Source organism: Cibotium barometz, chromosome 25 (genome assembly GCF_041138505.1).
Source record: "Cibotium barometz isolate CiBa-2024 chromosome 25, ASM4113850v1, whole genome shotgun sequence".
Classification (NCBI taxonomy): domain Eukaryota; kingdom Viridiplantae; phylum Streptophyta; class Polypodiopsida; order Cyatheales; family Cibotiaceae; genus Cibotium; species Cibotium barometz.
Genome location: NC_141070.1, coordinates 26,747,395 through 26,768,726, shown reverse-complemented (window position 1 = coordinate 26,768,726; position 21,332 = coordinate 26,747,395). Strand labels below are relative to the sequence as shown.

At 37.8% G+C, this 21,332-nt stretch overlaps 1 protein-coding gene across 1 annotated transcript; it reads right to left on the bottom strand.

The window, feature by feature from the left end:
* Nucleotides 1–3,833: 3,833 nt before the first annotated feature.
* Nucleotides 3,834–6,187, bottom strand: LOC147624419 (serine/threonine/tyrosine-protein kinase HT1-like). The gene is made up of 3 exons (XM_086819412.1): nt 5,116–6,187; nt 4,538–4,993; nt 3,834–4,338 (listed from the first exon to the last, which is right to left on the bottom strand). Exons 1-3 carry the CDS (start codon nt 5,725–5,727, stop codon nt 4,204–4,206), a joined length of 1,203 nt encoding a protein of 400 aa, XP_086675538.1. The 5' UTR covers nt 5,728–6,187; the 3' UTR covers nt 3,834–4,203.
* Nucleotides 6,188–21,332: the final 15,145 nt, after the last annotated feature.

The following is a 21,332-nucleotide window of genomic DNA, read 5'->3' as shown; positions in this document are numbered from 1 at the left end:
ACACAAGTTCAGGTAGAGGACGAGGTAGAGGTCGTGGACGTGGCCAAGGTGAGCCGAACAGGTAATCAGAATTATGGTCAGCAGCAGCAGCTAGCAACAGTCCCATAAATCACAACAACAACACACAGGTGGAAGAGGCTAGTTTAGAGGCAGAGGGAGTCAAAAAGGTCGTGGTAATTGGAAAAGGCAGCATAATGATACATGAGGCTATTTTTACTGTGGTAAGCCTGGACATGTGCAGGCAGATTGCTATAAGAAGAAAAATGACATGCGAAATGGAAAAGTGCAGAAAAATAACTATGTGTTCTCTAGCAGAAATAATGAGGATAATGAGTGGTTATTTGTTATGCAACATGTAGTTAATGATGTGTCGGAAAATGATGTAGCGACATGTAAGGATGATGTATGGTATGTTGATTCAAATGTTTTGAACCACATGACAAGTCATGGTGAGTGGTTCAAGGAAATGAAGAGTCTTGAAAGACCACGTTTTGTTGAAACAGGAGATGACACTGCTCATCCGATTGCCCATGTTGGAGATGTGTCATTGTCTATGTAGGTGAAGTACCTTACAGATGTACTTCATATTTCGAACATTACAAAGAATCTGGTTAAACTATTGGCCAGAGGATTGAGCAAGGTTTGTAGGTGTGACTTAACCCTAATGGCTGTTATGTAGAAGACTTTAAAGATAAGTGCAGGTTGGTTGCAAAAGGGAACAAAGTGGACAAAATGTTTACACTGAAATGTAAATATGCTTGAAGTGAGTGCTATAATGTTTACAAATGGTTCAAGAGTTGTTGTAGATATATACATTTGGCATAAGAGAATTGGGCATGTAAGTATGCAAAGAAGGAAGTGGTAGTGTGTCGTACTTTCTAAAATAGTGATGTCATCAAGTAATATGGGCTTTAAGCCTTGTTGTCATTATAGACTATAGGTGTTTTTGAAGTTGAGGGGTAAAGCGAGCCTCTAGCCCGAGTGGTAACGTCATCAGCTTGTGAATGTTTAAGATTTGTGTTCGAGCCCTAGCACAAGTATAGTATATAGTAGTATATATAGTATAATGTAATCAAACACTCTTTCTAAAAAAAGGTTGGGTAGATAAAAGAGAAGTTAAAAATCTTAATAGTATAGTAGAATGTAATTCAATTCTTTTTCTAAAAGAGTTGGGTAGATAAGAGAGATTTTAAAAACCTTAATAGTATAGTAGAATGTAATTAAAGTCTTTTTCTTCAAAAGTTGGGTAGATAAAAGAGATTTTTAAAACCTTAATAGTAGTGAGTCTCTTTATTTGGAAGAAAGCGAGATTGCTCTTATTTTAAGGGGCTAAGCTTAACTTGAAGTTTGTACTCGAAGAAGAAGAAGAAGAAAGAGAGAGGTTGATTTTATGTGTTGCAGCTTGGGAAAAGCAAGGAAGGCAAGCAAGGCGGAGTAGCACGAGGGGTGTCTGTGCGATTATAAGTGCATTTCTTGTTTTTGGCGTGACAGAGAATGGATTTCACTTTATATGAAGTAACACTTGGGTGTACAAATCTTTTTGCAGGGTCGCCATGGAAGCTTATGAAGACATTCTTGCCACAACCAAGCTGCCCAACATCCTCTTCTCCGAGCTCTCCAAAGATGTGAGAGAGAAGCTTGCAAACCACTTCAGAAGCTTCAAGCCGCCTTGCTCTTCTTGTGGAGCCTCTACCCATGTTCAATTCCGCTACTTCAACAACAAGGACAAGTCCATGCAGAGATTGCAACCTCGATACATCTGTAGAAGCTTAACACATCATGGCAAAAGAGGTTACTATTTCACTCTCAATGGTAACCATCGCAGAAGAAACCAGGAGACTTGCCCAAAACCTCTCCTCAATGTGTTGAGAAGAAAGAGAAACGACAGAAAAAAGAGAACTAACATAAGCACTCTCTCTCAAATCATCAACGATATCAGGGATTCCTTTCCACAACAAGGAGAAGTTGAACAAGAAGCCTTGGAAAGATATGCTTCACCGCTTATGAACATACCTCCACTTCCTGATGATAGCTTTTACTCACTCCTCCAGGATGAAGAATTTATGCTATTGAACTCCATGGATGACTTCTTTCCTCCGAGTTGTGAATTGGAGTTCAAAGAATCCGATCTAGGTGCTCAATTTGTAGAAGACAATAATCAAGGAGATTGTACACCCTCTAGTACTGTTTCTACAGCTTCACCTTATGGCTAAAACAAGTCATTTGAGTTTATTGACTTGCATAATGTAGTGCTATATTTTCAATTGAGTAAATTATGTTTCAACGTCAATTAAAGCATATATGCTCTATCCCTCAATCTTCAATCATCACGTCTCCTCCTTATCATGGTGTGCATGGTTTATTTTGAAAGTATGTCCATCTAAAGGGATGATCATATGGTGTGTTTAAGTACCCTATACTATAGGAGGCCATCAAGGCGAAAACTACGTGTTTGATTATTGGATTGATAGTGGATCGTGCATACCATTGGAATTTTCATAGATCTATGATGGGTCATAACACAAATCAAAATTATGCAACTCTGAGCAAAGAGTTCATGAGGCAGCTTGCCCTATAACACACATTGCATGCAATCTACTAACAAGCTAACTGCTTACCAACTCTACTTGGTGGACTTCAATAATGAAAAACGTGTGATGTGATGACATGTTCAAGCTCAGGAAGACTTTTCATAAATTTTACATATCGATTGAAATTCAATGAATGTAATTAAGAAGTTTATTACTTGTACAGAATATTGAGTGTATTCTTGGGCCGGATCCTAAGGATGACCAAAGTATCAATCAATTTTGGGATTCATTACAGATTATCAACCTCAGCAACAAGAAGTGATGCCTCTAATTCTAGATCCCATCAATGCTACTTGAATCAATAGTAAACACGAGGGAGGTTTGCCTTCAAGTGCTATGTTGCTACAACAATTACAATACAGCTTACTAAACATCCGTCCTGTGGCTACCCACTAAGACTCGTAGATACAGCACAATAAACTCGACAAGCACTACCATATCTACCTCAAACAACTAGAGACCACACAAATGAGGAGGTTATATTTATTCTACATGAAGCTGTCTGAAAAGAATCAACTGGATGCATCATAACAAAGGCACTTCTCTCCATAACACTAACAAGGTCAATGTTACTTCATGTCTCCCACGTATTTTCACAAAACCCTGACCTTGAAATTTTCCCTATATCTTCTGGAAGGAGATTCCACACATCTATTACACTGAGTCCTTTCTTATCAAGATGTAGGCCCTGTACAAAGCTTTTAGGGCCTGTACATGGCTTTGCATACTTCATGCATAGCAAGCCAAACTCTTTTAAACATGCCAATAAAGTACAAACATAATCCTTAATAAAAGCCCATTGAGAAAAGCTTCGGACAAACTCCTGCACAATATATACTAGCATCCCCATACATAAGCACACTGAAGTAGTTCATTGATGGAGACCTGAGTCCACAATATCTGCGCTGTCAACAGAAATTGTCATCACTTAGTACACACCACTTAGTACCACTAGTACACACAACTGTTATCTTGGCTTTTCATCATTTGATTGATTTCAGGAGGCTAATATGATGCTTTCATGATGTTAAAGTGGAGCTTTTCTGGAGTTCACTACAATTAACACATCCATGCTAAAAGATCCCATTGACTTAAACTACCGCATGAACTATTGAAATAGTATACTGCCGACAAAACCGGATTTGAGATGACGTTGACATCAATGCTGAATATTTGAAACCACTACTAAACATAACCATTAAACTCACAAGCATAACACTAGAACTGCCTCCATATATTTCTTTACACTACCAATAGTATGAATCTACAAACTTGTTCTGCAGAACAATGGCTTTAAACCAACTGCACAATCAACCCTTCAAAGTTTCAAAAGGAGAGGAGGAGTGGCAGAGAGACTAAGAGCAATGGATACCCAAAAGAGATGAAAACCTTCATTCCAGGCTTTTCACTTGACATGATTACAAAGAATTCATGCAAAGGGCGGGCCAATACCTTAGTTGTCATAAATCTTGGCAACCTAAAACAAATTTGAGGTGGAAAAAGAAAGAATCAGTTTTACAATGGCTTTAATTTCAACCCCACTTTGTGGGATAAGCATCCAAATGATAGGGTGTGCCAAAAAGGATCCATTTCTGAACTCTGTCACTTGCCTTTAAGTTTCCAAATTCTCAAGGATTTTTACTATCTGACCAAATTCTGGTCTCTTGGCTGGATTGGTGGACCAGCACATGCACATAAGCCTAGCTATTTCTGTTGGACAGTGAGATGGTACAGCTGGCCTAGCATTCTGCTCACAAATCAAGACAATTTGACAGAATGCATGAGTAAACACCAACAAAGTGATCCCCCCAGGCACAAAGTAGAAACAACCTTTGAAAACACAAGGCATATGCCTGAGACATCGTGCACACTCCAGCCCAGCACTAAGGGGCAGTAGTACTCTACACAAAGGACAAGAGGACTCTTTCTTTCAAGGGAATGATTACCTTTTGGCAGACAGCAAAGGCAGCTTGAACCGCAGTCATCTCTTCATACGGAGTTAAGCCAGTCAATAGCTCCCAAAGTACGATGCCAAAACTATAAACATCCACTTTCCTAGAGCAAGGCTTCTCTTTAATCATCTCTGGAGCCATCCACCGATAGGTTCCTACATACCCTTTCATGCTGTCTCTGTGGGATTCCAGACAAGAAACCCCGAAGTCTGCCACCTTAATGTGTAGATCCTCGGTCATAATAAGATTATCCGACTTTAAATCCCTGTGAATCACACCTTGTGAATGAAGATACTCCATTCCTCTGGCCACATCAAGGGCTATTCTTGTCACCAGTTCTAAAGAAAGGGAATATGGCTCAGTTTTGTGGAGAAAGGTCTTCAACGAACCTCCTGGTAAATATTCCATGATGACACAGAAAACTGGTGGCTTCTTGCATGCCGACACGAACTGCAAATACAACATGAAGGCCAAAATCCCAGATCCTTGAGAAGAATTCTCCCTCATGTAAAAGCTTATCCCCAAGCAGATTACTATTTGGAATGAAAGGAGCATAAGAACAGAAAGTTTACTTCCACAATGTTGCGGTGGCGAAGCCTGGACAGCAATGCAACTTCATGAGAGAACTGGTGATCAAGCCTGGATGAGAGCGCGTCGTCCTCTTCAGGCAGCATGATGAGCTTCACTGCCACCGCCTGCTGCTTGTAGAATCCATGATAGATCCTGCTGTGAGATCCTGATGCAAATTTCTGCCCTAGGAAGAGCTGGGAGAGGTCAGTCATGAACTCCCTTGAAGAATCTAGTGCCTGGGCTGCACCACCGCTGCACGTCTCCACATAGTGAGACCATGAGGAAGCTCTGTTAAAGACCTTCTCTTGGTGCTTCCTCGAAACCCCAGGCTTCTCTGACACCCGAGACCTAGGGTTCTGTGAAAGCCTAGAATTCTCTGAAACCCAAGGCTTCTTTAGCTTTTCTAAAACCCTGGATGCCTCTGCTCTTCGAAAACTCTGGATCTTGAAAAGAAGCTTGGCAAGGCGGCCAGAACAGCTCGCGGGGGGTTTCCTGCAGAATCTGTGCAGAGCCGAGCAGAAAATACGCCTGCATTTCTTCGCCTTCTTCTTCTTGAAACCTTGCAGGAGGTACTTTTTCCAGCCAGAGGAAAACGAGAATGGCCTCTGTCCCATAGCCTCGACAAGAAGAAGTTTTGCCTTACCACAAATAATTATCAGAGAAATGGGGGGGGGGGGCTATGAAGCCTCCCAATATGCATCTTCAGGTATAGAAGCCATCTTATAATGAGGGGGAAAACCCTCACCAAGGTACATTGCTGCCCTCACGTCCATGCCGTCAGGCAAGGGAAGCATTCTTTCTGGAAGATGAAGAAAGGCAAGAGCCAAGGTTGCAAAAATCTCAGCAAAACGAGGCCTGTCTATGGGAGGGGACGCACAGACCTGGCTATGGAGAGCTCGGAATCAAAGGAAAAAGCAGGCCTGGGTGCGGTGAGGGTGGCTGGTGGCAACATAGATCTGTTCAAAAAGTGAGGAAGCGGGCCATGACGGACGTTGAGCGTACACTGGTCTGGAGGAAGCTTCAGCTCCAAGCCCGGGTATAGCCAGTTCCCTTCAAAAGCACGCTGTGCACAGGAGCTCTGAGGAAGACGATGACAATTTTTTAATATCAAATCAAAAATATGTATTTTTTTCTTACTGAGGCAATACGAATACTATACCGTATTCCGGGATCACGGTCCGTATGTTATGGCCCCACGTAGGTGTTATATAAGGCAAAACCCTTGCTCTCTGGCGGTGGCATCATTATTATGGCCCCACGTAGGTGTTATAAGTTAAACCCTTGCTTGCTCTCTCTTTTTTTTTATTATTATTATTATTATTAATGCTTCTCTAGTCTCTCTTTTTTCTTTTTTCTTTTATTAATGCATCTCTAGTCTCTGCTCTCCAGTAGGTAATAGTTGATGTTCCTAAGGATGGATTTTTTGATTACTAGGGCGAAAGGGCCAGGCACTGCATAAATTCACTAAATTGAATGAAATTGTCATCTTTTTAAAGATGTCTCATGGGTGGATAATTTTTGGAAGAAATTGTAATCCAAATTTATATATCAAAATAATTTTACAGTTTAACTATGGACATCTCTGAAGTGGAATGCTCGTGAATCTTTTCTTGCCATCTCAAGTTCAAGCCTTCTTCATCAATCGCTTCAAACACACCCTTAGGTGCCTTGTGTATATCATCATATGCTAGAGTGCATGTAATTCTTCATAAGTCGTCGTTTTTTAGGGGTGAAGATCCCCCCCACACACATTTTTATTTTATAAAAAAAATAGTACATCCATGAGCCGAACCTTGGCTCTAAACCACATTTTGTTCATTTCTAAGCTAGATGTGTAGTACTCAAGGGAGATAGAGCAATTCGACTACTTCATGTAGAAATTGAACACACCACAACTCATTCCGACATTGATGGTCAAAAGTCATAAATTTCACACCATGCATGATCACACTCCATGATATATTTCCAACAACATTGTTACACATATTTTGAAAGCTTCTATGAATGCCACTCCCTTACACTTCTGCTATAGACTTTTGCAAACCAATTGGTCCATGTGATACAAATGAAGACTAACTGGACAGCTTTGTTACACATGTTTTAAAAGCTTCTATGGATGCCACTCCCTTAAACTTGTGCTATAAACATTTGCAAACCAATTGTTACATGTGATATACAATTTTATAATAAGTACTACGAATAAAACACAACTTTTGACTCCATGAGCATAAAGTCCACTAGTGACTTTACTTAGAACTTTGTGCATCTTTCGTGAACAATGCATCTATCCTACCTAAACTAATGCTCCCCCTAGACATTTATCCTACCTGCACCTATTAATTATTGATGTCTTGCTAATTTTGAGAAAAAGGTATACTTCATAAGAGTTTATGTAATAAAGAGGTAGAGGATGTCTCTCATTTGGAACTCCATAAGCATACTAGATAAACCAACATGAATCCTCTAGACAAACCAACACAAATCCTCTAGATGGGTATTAATACACAAGTATTAATTAATACGCAAGTATTAATACACAAGTATTAATTAAGCACTTGGCCCACTCTTTAAAGAACCTCTTTATCACTCAAATGTTCCCGAAATTCCCAAGGTTTTCTCTTGCCTCGAGCATGCTAAGAGCATTCATTGAAGAGGCTTACTTGTATGATTTCTCACAAAGACTTAGAAATGTTTAAACAAAACATTTAAAGAAAAGGTTTGCAACTTTGAACAAATTTGGGGGGGGGAGAGAGAGAGAGAGAGAGAGAGAGAGAGGAACTACTCATGTGTGCAACTCTTGATGACAACAACATTTAACTAGCCCATTATTTATTAAAGGCTTTACAATTCTTTAATGGATGTCAAATCTCCTTATGACCAAAATAAAAAAACGTGTGAGCACTATAGCCAGCAAGGTAAGGCAAACCAAAAACAAGACCTTTCTAGACAAAAATGTAGTGCTAAAAGACATGATTAGTAAGCACCTTGCATTTTGTACCTTTCAAAAAAAACCTTGTTGTTTAATTTTCTTATATGCTTGATATACTTAGATTGCTTGAGACATACATCTTGAGCAACAAGGAGAAGTTGTGTTAGAAAATAAGCATCTTCAATAAGTGCAGGTTCTTTATGCTCTTATAGTTTCATGTGATTGCATGTTGTAAACACATAGAAGCTCACATACAAGATGTGGAACTGCAATTGAAGATGGCATACATGCTTTTTGGGGATGTCCTGCTATTAGAGGGCTATGGAGAAGAATTGATAAATGGGTAGCTTCTAGCATTGGGGTAAAGGGGACCTGGGGTGGAATGGTTGCTGGTGGGGAGATTGACAGAAGTAGAGGGGAATATCAATTTAGTCTTCAATCTTATTAGATATAGTTGTCTCTGGGACATTTGGAACTCTAGAAACTGGCCGGTATTTCAAAAAGGATCAAGGCAGGGGCTTGATGTTGTGGAGTTGATGTATAAATGTGTGCATCAGTGCTGTATGTAAATAAGATGAATGACAATTCATTTGTAGAGGTAGTGCAGGCTTTGTAGGCTAGGATAGGATGAGCCCGTCTCCAGCTTATGAGATGATTGCACATACTAGGGCACCCTAACCTCTTTTTGCCATGTGGCAGGGATATGCAAGGAAAGACTCAAAGGAAAGGTTGCCTAAGTTTGGACCTAAGACTCAAAGATGGTATCTAAAGGAGAAGTAACCGGTTCATACCTTTATGGACTTGAAAGAGAACCCTATTGATGTGAGACCTCATGTGAAGATCTAGACCAAGAAAGAATTCATGGAGGAGCAGACTCCAAAAGGATGCACTTTTGAGTCTTTACTTGTGGCTTGCTTGCAGCTGGGGTACCATATTTCTTGGGAGCACTCATCTTTTGTTTAGGAGGAGGAGAGGTGGGATCAATTTTGTGACTTACTTAATAGTGAATTGCAATAGGATTTGAGTGACAACTGTAAAAAGTTGACTTCTATACATGCCTCCACGCAGTTTATAAATATAAATATAATTATGTTCCCAAAAAGAAGAAGAAGAAGAAGCTTACATACTTCACAATAAACTAAGTGGAAAGAACAAGAAACAAAGCAAAGGGAGATGTGACTTAAGATAGCACTATAAACCTAAGTTTTAACTAGCTAGATCAACGTGATTTCATCACCCTCGAGTGAGGATTTTTCCTCCTTTACTTTCTCCATTGAGTTTTGAGGAAGCTATCTCAACTCATCACATGTTGAACTCAACTTGAAAAGGATTATGGAGGACACTAAAAAATCATATTGCAATTTGGAAAAACTCAAGTCTTTTCCTTTCAAGTCTCTAATTGAGTAAGATCTCAAGTGGAAACTTGTGCGTCTATCGTACAAATATTTGTTAAATTTATATGTGTAGAGGATGCATGTGAGGGACTAGGGGCGGCATGAGAGGACAACTTTTTGATCCACCTTATATTTTGACGTGTCCAAAATTGAATTAATAAATCCTAGCCTTGAGTAAGGACCAATTTTCACACAAAATAAAGTTTGACATCATTGGCAACGAGTTGCGAGCAGCCTTGATTTTTTATGGGCGTCATGCACGTTTTAGGGTATTTTGGACATAAACAACTTACAAAAATAATTCTAAGCCGTCAAAAAATATGTGTAAATTGTGAAACTCTTGGAGTTTCCCATCCCTTCTCGTCAAATTTGACAGACAAGGGTGCCCGTCAAAAGGTAACCGAGGTCAATAATCGAGACTTCAAGATCAGATGTGTCTAGACCACAAGATTTGTGGGCTTTTTTTTGTCTCGTTCTAACTTAATTCTCTCCAAAGTTAAAACTGGTTGAGAAGAAATCTGGAAACGGGCAAATTGAAGAAAGTGGCTAAATGTGGCAATGGACACCCATTCATTTCACACTATGGATCACACAAAGGCCACAGATCCGTGGTCGGGCGGGGGGGCCGTAGCGAAGACAGTCATGCACAGTGTGACCGTGGCCACTGGCACCTAACAAACTATTTTGAAACTATTTTGTATTAACTAGAATATAGAGAGAGAAAATGTCCGTGGTCCGATCCGTGAACTGGCAGCTGCCACACGTGCTCTCCTGACTGACCGTCCGATTGCAGAGAATCGAGGGCCCATATTGCCCTATGGAGCCGGAACCAGATGGCACGAAAAATTTTGAGTTTTTTTAAAGCAAATAATAGTAGCTTCGACCGCCTTGCGCGTGTACAGTAGTGTGCACTGTGTAGCGTACCACAGTCTGCCCAGTGCGCACATGTGATGCATCTTGGCCGTACCCTGAGAGTCCCTAACCGTTCGTTTCAACACCCTTTTATCTTTGGGGACAAAAAAAAAAAGTTACTTTACGTCACATGAAGCTTGCACAAGGCTGCAGCTTGCATGTCCCCGATTGCCTATTGGATACTCATGTTCGAACTTCAGGAACAATATCCTTACGGTTGTTCCGGAGCAATACATGCTTGTATTAAGGTTTTAAGTGATGGCTTTTCCTTTTTGGGCAGGTTGTATCTTTGTATATGGAAGGTGCACCCACATAGCTCCTCCATAACTCTTTGTACTCCTCCATAACTCTTTCTTCTTTTTACTGATTTTCTTGATTTTCTTAATTCTCGTGAGTCTCCTGCTTTTTTTAACTCTCTTTACCACTTTTATTGACATTTCTCCCTTTATCCCTTTTCTATGGGATCCAGGTCAAGATGGATGTGGCACCCCGTTGATGTAAAGGTCTAGCACAAGAAAATTTTATACCTATGCTTGGCCCCCCATCCTGGTGCTCCTCCACCACGCATTGAATGGGGGTCTTTGAATGTGCCCCCTTTTGCTTTTAGGTGTGGGGTTTGCTAGCTCCCTTGTTGGACACCTTTTGGTGCTAAAGAAGTTGGTGTTGAAGAAGGATCCAAGACAAACACATCGGTGTTGATTCTTGTTCTAATATTGTATTGTCTATTAACTTCAAACAGGCGATGAAGAAACTATCTTCTAAGAGGTGTGTGTCGTGGGCGATCAAGCTTGTTGGCGTTTGGAATTTTTTATTTTTTATGGATTAGGAGCACAATTTGAGATCCCTATAACTAGTTGCTTCCAAGAACTTGCACAATCAATATATGTATAGAAAATGAACCATAGAACATGTTAAGAAGCCAACTTTGGATTTCGACATCAACTCTGAGTCACCATCTTCTTGCGCACAACTAATGTCATTTCATAAATTTTATTATAAAATCATACCCTTGGAGACTATAGATAAGGATAAGATGGACACATATTAGTATTGAAAATGTTTCGACCAACACTCTCTTTATGCTGGAAAGGTGTTCATCAATAACCTAGATCCAGTCGTGTGGAGCAAAGAAAAATTTAACATGACTAGGACTACCAGGATTATGGCAAATTGTCCCCCTAAGGAATGTGTGGAAATATCATAGATAGAAAACTTCGAATCAAAAAAATTTATGAGACAAACATTGTACACAAATGTTCTAAAACAGATTAGGGATCAATGGATAGCTTTTGATCAACCCACCAAGAGCACAACAAGGCTTGATAAAGGGAAGTCCACAACATGAGAATAATGGGATGTAAGTCCACTACTTTTTCTTATCTATGTCAATAATCAATACAAAGATTGGGGGTTGTGGTTGAATCTCCTTTGATGGGACTAAGATTTGGACTCAAGTCCAACTCTCTAGGCATTGAGGGAGATTTAGACTGAAATCCACTCTCCCTCACAATGCCTAAAGATTTGAACTTGAGTCAAAAGATCTCACAATGCCTAGAGATTTTGAGACTTGAGTCCAAATCTTGAAGGAAAGAGATAGATTTGGATTCAAGTCCAACCCTTTCTCAATGCCTAGAGATTTGTACTTGAGTGTAAATCTCCTATAATGCCTAGAGATTATGATTGAGTCCAACTCTTGAAGGACTGAGATAGATTTGGCCAACCCTTTCTCAATGCCTAGAGATTTGTACTTGAGTGGAAATCTTCTGTAGAGTAACTAGAGATTTGAATTAAGGGGATTTGGAGTCAAGTCCAAATTTCTATAAAACTCAAGTACAGCTTTGTACACAATGAGGGAGGCTTCTCAAATCTAAATCTCCCATTAATGCCTATGGATTTAGTTTTAATTCCAAATCTCATGTACATGATATTCTTCATCGATCCCATGGAGGGGATATTTGGACTTCAGTCCAAAATTATAGGCGTTAAGGGAAATTTGTCCTTCAAGTCAAATCTCCATTAATTTCTAGAGATTTGGACTTCCAAATCTATAGGCATTGAGTGAGTTTATACTTGAAGGTGGACTCTCTAGACATTAAGGGAGATTTGGGGTCCAAATGTCTAAGATTCATCCTTTAAGTAAAAATCTCCATCAATGCTTAGAGATTTAGTTTTGAGTCTAAATCTCTAGGCAAGACTCAAAGGTGGAATCTCTAGGAATTAAGGGAGATTTTGAGTCCACATCTCAATGCAAGGGGGAGATTAGACGCAATTCTAAATCTCTAGGCATTATGGGAAATTTAGACTCACCCCATCAATGCCTAGAGAATTGGACAAGAAAATAACATACATTATTTGTGAGCAATCAATATTTATGATGGATGCATCATTTGTAAACAACCAATATTTATGATGGATGCATCATTTGTAAACAACCAATATTTATGATAGATGCATCATTTGTAAAGAACCAATATTTATGATAGATGCATCATTTGTAAAGAACCAATATTTATGATAGATGCATCATTTGTAAAGAACCAATATTTATGATGGATGCATCTTTTGTAAGAGCCAATATTTATGATCGATGCATGATTTTTTTGTAAAATAGATTTTTGGAGACAAAAAAGGTGGCTTTTGGTGAGTCTTTTGTTACAAAGGACTCAAACATGATCACTTCTTCTTAATGACGTGTTAAAAAACTAAATCAAATCTTCTGATGATGTGTTCAAAAACGTTATCACTTCTTTTGATGAAGTGTTCAAAAACTAGATCATCATAATAGAGGCCTACATCAGTGGAAACCTCTCAACATAAACAAGTTCAAGTGGTACTTGAAGGGTGGGAGGCAACCAACTACTATAATGTTCAAGTGGTAAGGGTGGGAGGCAACCAACTACTATAATGTTCCAATGCTCACAAGGGTTAGATGAGAAGCAAATTAGAATTAAATGACCCATAGGGAGATCCTTCATGGAAAGACTTTACTAGCGAAGAAGATAGAAAGACATTAACAACCTAGACATAGCAAATAGAACTAAGAATATGAAAGTAGACAAGGTCTTGCAAGATGCGTTGCCATTTATCAATGCAAATTCAAGTGATGGAGTTCAAAGATCCTAGAAAGAGTGTGAGGAGTACTACAACATCACACCAAAGTTATATGAAAAGATTGTTGGATGTTGTAAAGAATAAATTTGCACAAGGAAAAGAGGTAGGACCAGTACTAGATGCTAATGCTGTAAAGGGCTACATTAGATGGATACAATGAGACAAAAGGAAGACAAAATCCATTTATAGGAATTTCCCATGGAGTATTTATCCAGTGGGACCTAATATGAAAATATTATTAGATGTTGTAATGTTTAGATAAGAAGAAACTGGCACGAGGAAAAGAGATGAGAGCACGAGATGCTACAAAAAAAGGGATACATTAGATGAATAAAATGGGACAAAAGGAAGGTAAAACCCAACGTTCTAGGAATTTCCCATGGATTATTTATCAAGTGGGACCTAACATCATGAAATGCATTAAATCTATTCATAATGTCTACAAGCATAGGGTAAGGCCGCTTTACATGTTCATCAGTGTCGTCTTACAAAGGATAACTGTCCGTTACACGGATAAGATGGCAAAGTTCTAGGAATTTCCCATGGAGTATTTATCAAGTGGGACTTAACATCGTGAAAGGCATTATAATGTCTACAGGCATAGGGTAAAACCACTTTACATGTTCCAGCAGTGCTGTCTTACAAAGGATAAGTGTCCGTTTACACGGATAAGATGGCAAAGTTCTAGGAATTTCCCATGGAGTATTTATCAAGTGGAACCTAACATCATAAAAGGCATTATAATGTCTACAGGCATAGGGTAAGACCGCTTTACATGTTCCAGCAGTGCTGTCTTACAAAGGATAAGTGTCCGTTTACACGGATAAGATGGCAAAGTGCCACCTAATAGTTGGTCGAGCCGGTGAAACCATGTTAACCTATGAAGTTGTTAACATAGCCCCTTTCTAATGGTGAAGTGACCATGTCCTCACATTACCCAAGTTTGATGATCAAGCGACTGCCTAGGTGTGTTAGTGGTCACATGCACACATTATCCATTAGGACATGCACATGGACATTATAACAAAATGGTCATTTAACTTTAGTCTAAGGAACATCTCTTCACTCACACCCCTTCATATCCTATTATGTGCATAGAGGAGTTACAACCTCCTTCATCTTGTATTCGATGTGCATATTCTCTAATGAAACAAGAAATGAATGAATGAAGTTTGCAATGGCAGTCAATCTTTTGTTCTCTATTCGTTAATGCCATGAACACTTTGGCGATCCTGCTAAGCATGAAGTGGTCATTTAACTTTAGTCTAAGGCACATCTCTTCACTCATGCCCCTTCATATCCTATTATGTGCATAGAGGAGTTATAACCTCCTTCATCTTGTATTCGATGTGCATATTCTCTAATGAAATAAGCAATGAATGAATGAAGTTTGCAATGGCAGTCAATCTTTTGTTTCTCTGTTCGTTAATGCCATGAACACTTTGGCGATCCTGCTATGCGTGAACAAATCTTCCAGAGCAACATTTTGAGATGGCCGACGTTCTCTGTAGGTCAAATAATGCAAGTATAAATATAATGTGAAAACAATAATGTTTAAACACATGTTTATTAAAAAAAAAGCCACGTCACGAATGCAACTATGCGCGACTGGTGATGTGCTCGTCAAATGGGGTGCCCCGTTGTTGCAGGGCACCCCGATATCTAATGAGAGCCCACGCCTTCCTTAGTTAGCAGCCGACAAACGAGCCCAGCCCGTTATGGTGTGCGAGAAGGCGGCCGAACCAAGATGCGAAAGGTCGGCCAACCCTCTGTGTGTTAGGCGATGGAGCTCCTCCTCTTGCTCGTGATGAGAAGCGTCATGCCAACCTTGTGTAAGCGACTTTGTGCCAGCACAACAGCCTGCCTATGGAGAGAAGATCCTGGAGTAGGCTGAAGTGACGATCTGGAAGCAGCCGTTTTAGAGGCGGGCAGATACTCGGAGCAGACCGCAGTTCAAAAGTCTGTGCGTGTGCATGAAGCCAAGTTTGACAAAGGCCAGATCTATTACACAAGGCACTTTTGTTCAATCCCTATATAGTGAACTTTACCATATATAGGAAATTTTGAGAGATTTCCTGGTTATGTTGATGGAAATTTCCTATATATGTCTAGACAATCATATTTGCCATTTACTCAATCCTCTACATGTGGGAAATATGGGCCAATATCTAGGTAATTCAATTTCATATATAGGAAACATGGGCCAGTACCTAGGTAATTAAATTTCCTATATAGAGAGTATGAGCCAATATCTAGATAATTCATTACTATATACACAATATGGGCTAATATCTAGGTAATTCAATTTCCTATATAGAGAATGAATAAGAAAATAGGCTATTATGTAGAAAATACAATTTCCTATATAGAGAATGAATTGCATATGTGGAGAATTGACCCACAAATGAGTAAATGGCTATTTAAAAAAATTAGTTATTTTTTAAAAAATTGGTTACTTTAAAACTTTTATACTTAATTATTTAAGAATCAATATTATTACAAATTGAAATACTTAAATTCTTTTCTCTCTCTCTCTCTCTCTCTCTCTCTCTCACTCACACACACACACACACACACACACACACACACACACACACACACACACACACACAGAGAGTACACACACAAAAAAAAAACTCAATGTAACATATGTTAAAATGTAGGTATGTCCTCTCATCTTATATAAAAAAGTAACAGAATTATTTTACCAATATTAGCATGCCCATATTCAAGCTAAACGGCCACCTACCTTAGAAACTAAGGTTTTCTCTCTCCTCATCAAACAGACAGATATTCTTTCTCTGTCTCTCTCCCTCTCATACATAATCCAAAACCTTAGATCATTATCTCTCTTGAATGTGTCGCAGCAGTAATTAATGATTATAGTAAGGTTTTACACCTTAGCGAAAACATCTCCCTCTCTCCCCCTCTTAGTGTGTTCATATCCATCTCTTTTTCTCACTTTGTGTCAAACGTCTCTTAGAATGTAATTTAAAAAAAAAACGTAAACAATAGCCTTTATCTCTCTTTCACTAGGTCATTGCCCAACAAGAAAATACTACACACAATGTATTTAAAGATTCTCTTCGAACTCTCCAGAATACGAAAACCTCTAGAGCTTTCAACCTCCAGTCATCCACACATCAAGATTTCATCTCTAAGGAGCTCTAAGGTTACCTCTCACCACTTCAAATTGATTAATCAAAAAAAAATTTGGAAAACCATATTAAGCTTGCACTAAGTTAAAATATATACAAATAGGACAAAAGATTTGTGTTGATATTGCGAAACAATGGGAAAGAACATTTTGCATGGGAATGATGAGAAAGAGTGAGTGTTTTGATAGAAGCTACGTACATAGCTTTCAAAGGATAGCTGTAGAACCTCTTAAGATCTCAGAATACCATATCCATGAGTTCACGATCTTTCTTAAGATCTCATAATTTATGTAAGATCTTAATATATAATTTCATAAAATGTTGTTAGAGATCTAATGAGATCATAAGATCCATAAGACTTCCTCTATGAGCTCATAGGATCACATAAGGGTTGAGAAGGGCTCATCGAACTTATCCTGGTCCTAGTGCTTATAATATTTTAAGATGATCAAAGCTAAGTTCCCTAGGAATGTACCCAGACAACAAATTTTCTCCTAGTCTTAGGTATACTAGCTGTGAGAGTAACATTGAGGGAGTGATGCTAGTGTCCCACTCATTAGATTGCTACTTTGTGGAGATACAATGTTTCTTGTGTCATCTAAACCAATCACCAACCCACTCTCAAAACTAGGAATCTTTGGCACTGACATAGGAGATGCCAAGATAGGAGAGCAAGAGATAGACACTAGCGCTACACTAGCATAACTATAGCCATAATAAATTAATCCACCAAAACCAGTGCAGCTATAGCTCTAATAGTGATATTTTTTGGCCCCCAATTGTCAATGACTCCGTGTCACTTAGATGCTAGTGACAAGCTAGAGAAGCAAGGAACTTGCTAGGAAACGGAATTATATTTAAAGACTTGAGTCTTAAAGTAAAGATATCATGCCATGAGTGCTTGACCCACAAATAATTATAATAGTTCAAAATAAAAGTGGACACAATAGTTGCTTTATGCTCATAAGAGAAGTAAAAGTGGACACAAGAGTTGCTTTATGCTCATAAGAGTTCTTTAAACTTAATACACATTTGCCACTGTGCTTCTTCCTTTTCATTTTAAGGCGGTAGCCATAAACATGTTTTTTTTGCATGACTAGGAATCGTTTGAGAAGTAAAAGTGAACACAAGAGTTGCTTTATGCTCATAAGAGTTCTTTAAACTTAATATACATTTGCCACTTTACTTCTTCCTTTCCATATTGAGGTGGTAATCTTTAACATGATTTTGCTTACAATTTAGATTAATGTGATCACCTTATAATGTCTAAGCTCAGATTTTATGACCACATAGTGTATGGTAGAAGCTCTTAAGATCTCATAAGACCATATATGAGGTCATGAAATTTCCTAGATCAATGTGATCATCCTTTAATGTCTAAGATTAGCTTTTATGACCACATAGTGTATGGTAGAAGCTCTTAAGATCTCATAAGACCATACGTGAACTCACAATCTTTCTTAAGATCTCATAATTAATGTAAGATCTCATAATTTATGTAAGAGCTAATATAATTTCTTAAAATCTTGTTAGAGATTGAATGAGATCATAAGACCCATAAGACTTCCTACGAGCACATAAGATCACATAAGGGTTGAGAAGAGGTCATAGAACTTATCTTGGTCCTTTCACTTATAGAATCTTGAGATGATAAAAGATAAGGTCAATAGAAATGACTAGGTTTCTTCTTTAACGTCTTGCTATCATAGTATTTCGTGATTTCTAATCTATTGGAAACACTCCATTGTTTTTTCTAAAAGCTTTGTTCTTATGATTCCTCAGGATCTCTTCTTATCTGATTTAAATCAAGACTTAGGGCATGGTTGCCAAATATGGATAGAACTTGTGAATATTTCTCTATGGCTTTGGCACTTTCTAGGGGTCTAGCTAAGGCTTTGATTCACTCCATGTTCTATATCCATTCATGCTCTCCAATCACCAACCCACTCTTAAAACTAGGAATCTTTGGCATTGACATAGGAGATGCCAAGATAGGCCCACAAATAATTATAATAGTTCAAAATAAAAGTGGACACAATAGTTGCTTTATGCTCATAAGCAAAGTAAAAGTGGACACATGATTTTTCTTGCATGACCACATAGTGTATGGTAGAAGCTCTTAAGATCTCATAAGAGATAAAAGATAAATTCACTACAAATGACTAGGTTTCTTCTTTAACATCTTGTATATACATATCTATATACGTATATAATATATATATGTATATACATACATATAATATATATATATATATATATTATATGTATATACATATATTATATATATGTATATACATATATTATATACATATCTTAGTACATTTTTTTAATCTACACATTTTTTTAATGTATATATATAATATATATATACATATATATATATATATATATTATATATATATGTATATATATATATATGTATATAATATTATATACATATGTATATACATACATACATACATATATATATATATATATGTATGTATGTATGTATATTATATACATGTATATATATATATATATATATATATATATGTATATATACATATATATATATACGTATATATACATGTATGTATATTATATACATGTATATATATATATATGTATATATATATATATATATATGTATATACATATATATATTATATATATGTATATATATATATATATATGTATATACATATATATATTATATATATGTATATATACGTATATATATATATATATATACGTATATATATATATATAATATATATATATATATACATATATATAATATATATATGTATATACATATATATAATATATATATGTATATACATATATATATATATATATATATATATATATATATATATATATATACGTATATATACATATATATATATATATATATATATATGTATATTATAATATAATATATATATATATATACGTATATAGTATATAGTATATATATATATATATATATAATATACGTATATGTATATATATAATATATATATATATATACATATATATATATATAATATACGTATATATATATATATACATACATATATATAATATATATATAATATACGTGTATATATATATATTATAATATATAATATATATATATATATATTATTGCCATGTTGGGAGGCCGGGGTTGATGACATTGCCATGCATGCTACTCTCTATTATCATCCACTAATGGTGGTCAGCGTAGCTTACATCATCCAAGTCAGCATCCATGCCAAGCAGGAGGGGAGCTACGTTGTTCGGGAGCCAAGGTGATCCGGTGTAGTTTCTTACATCATTCAGATTTCAGAGGTAAGCAACAACTCCAGTCTGAAAGGTGGCGAGCTTATGTCATCCAGCATCTACTGACATCATCGGTGGGTGGCCCTACAGTGGGACAGACATCCAGCATTATAAGATCATTGCTGGGTGTTGTATCCAAGTCAAAGATCTAATCTGTGTCTACTCCTATCGGATCTAATGATATTATTTGGAAGCAAGCCACCTACAATTTGGATTCCAGAGTTCTGACATCATCTGAGTTTGGACTCTATTCAACATTTGTCAATCCCGACTGACATCCCGATGTGTGGATGAAGAAATAAGAGTTCGAGCACCCCAGAGGCTAAGGAAGTAGCACAATTTGTCTCTCCTTTCTCGGTTAGTGCATTGTCCATTTAACTATATCACATAAATCTTAATGCTTTTGCTTGATGCTTTTCATTCAATTCTCTATGCACGTAATGATGAGGGTCTAGGCAGCCATGCATAGCTTACGACTTGGATCTCGCTGCTGCACCGAGCTCTCCTTATCATCAGCGTGCTCGGTCTTGCATCAATGTGGGATGTTGTATGTGGGAGCCTACATTCTTGTCATTGAATGCATTTTGAATTGATGGGGGAAAAGAAGAAGAAAAAGAAACACTCCTATTGTGGGGAGAGAGGGCATGACAAACCTAAGTGTCCTCTTTGTCCATGTTCATCATGCAAGGAGTTGTACTATCAGTATAACAAGCTTCATGCAAGGAGTTGTACTATCAGTATAACAAGCTTCATGACGACACAGAATGTCAACTATCAGTTGAAAGCATACAATGACTACACCCTTCATACATTCCTTCTATTTGAATGTCTATCTCTCTCTGTCTATCACCATATCTCCCTTGTACCTATCTGTAGTGATCAGTTGCCCTTTTACGCTGAGTCTTCTTGTTCTTGGCAAAACGGCTCTCTGGTGGTTACAGTTTGCCACCTCCACACGTGCGATACTCAAGTGGTGCTCATGACTTGTGGAGTGGGTTCCCTATGCCTTCTGCCGCCACTGAGGTGCCGGGCGCAACACCTAGCATGCCTAGTGCTTGAGCTTCTGCTTCGAAACCAGTTTCCTTGACAAATTTTTCTTTGAATCTTATGAACATTTCTGGGGGTGTATGGTCCAGAATGTATACATCATCGGAGTAGGTGGCGTGCTTCTGTATCCTTTTTAATTTTTGTGCCTGCTCTTCTGAGTAACCCAGACCCCTGTTGTCAGTCTGTGGTGTCTTTTGATCAAAAACTTTTACCACCCGTCTGAGTGGGGTCTACCCTAGAATTTTCTTTTCCACCATTGGTATGGGTCTCCACTCGACCTGAACAGCTTCTTCATATTCTGTTGGATCATCTGAAGGTGAGCTTTGTACCTTTTCTTCATATTCTGTTGGATCATCTGA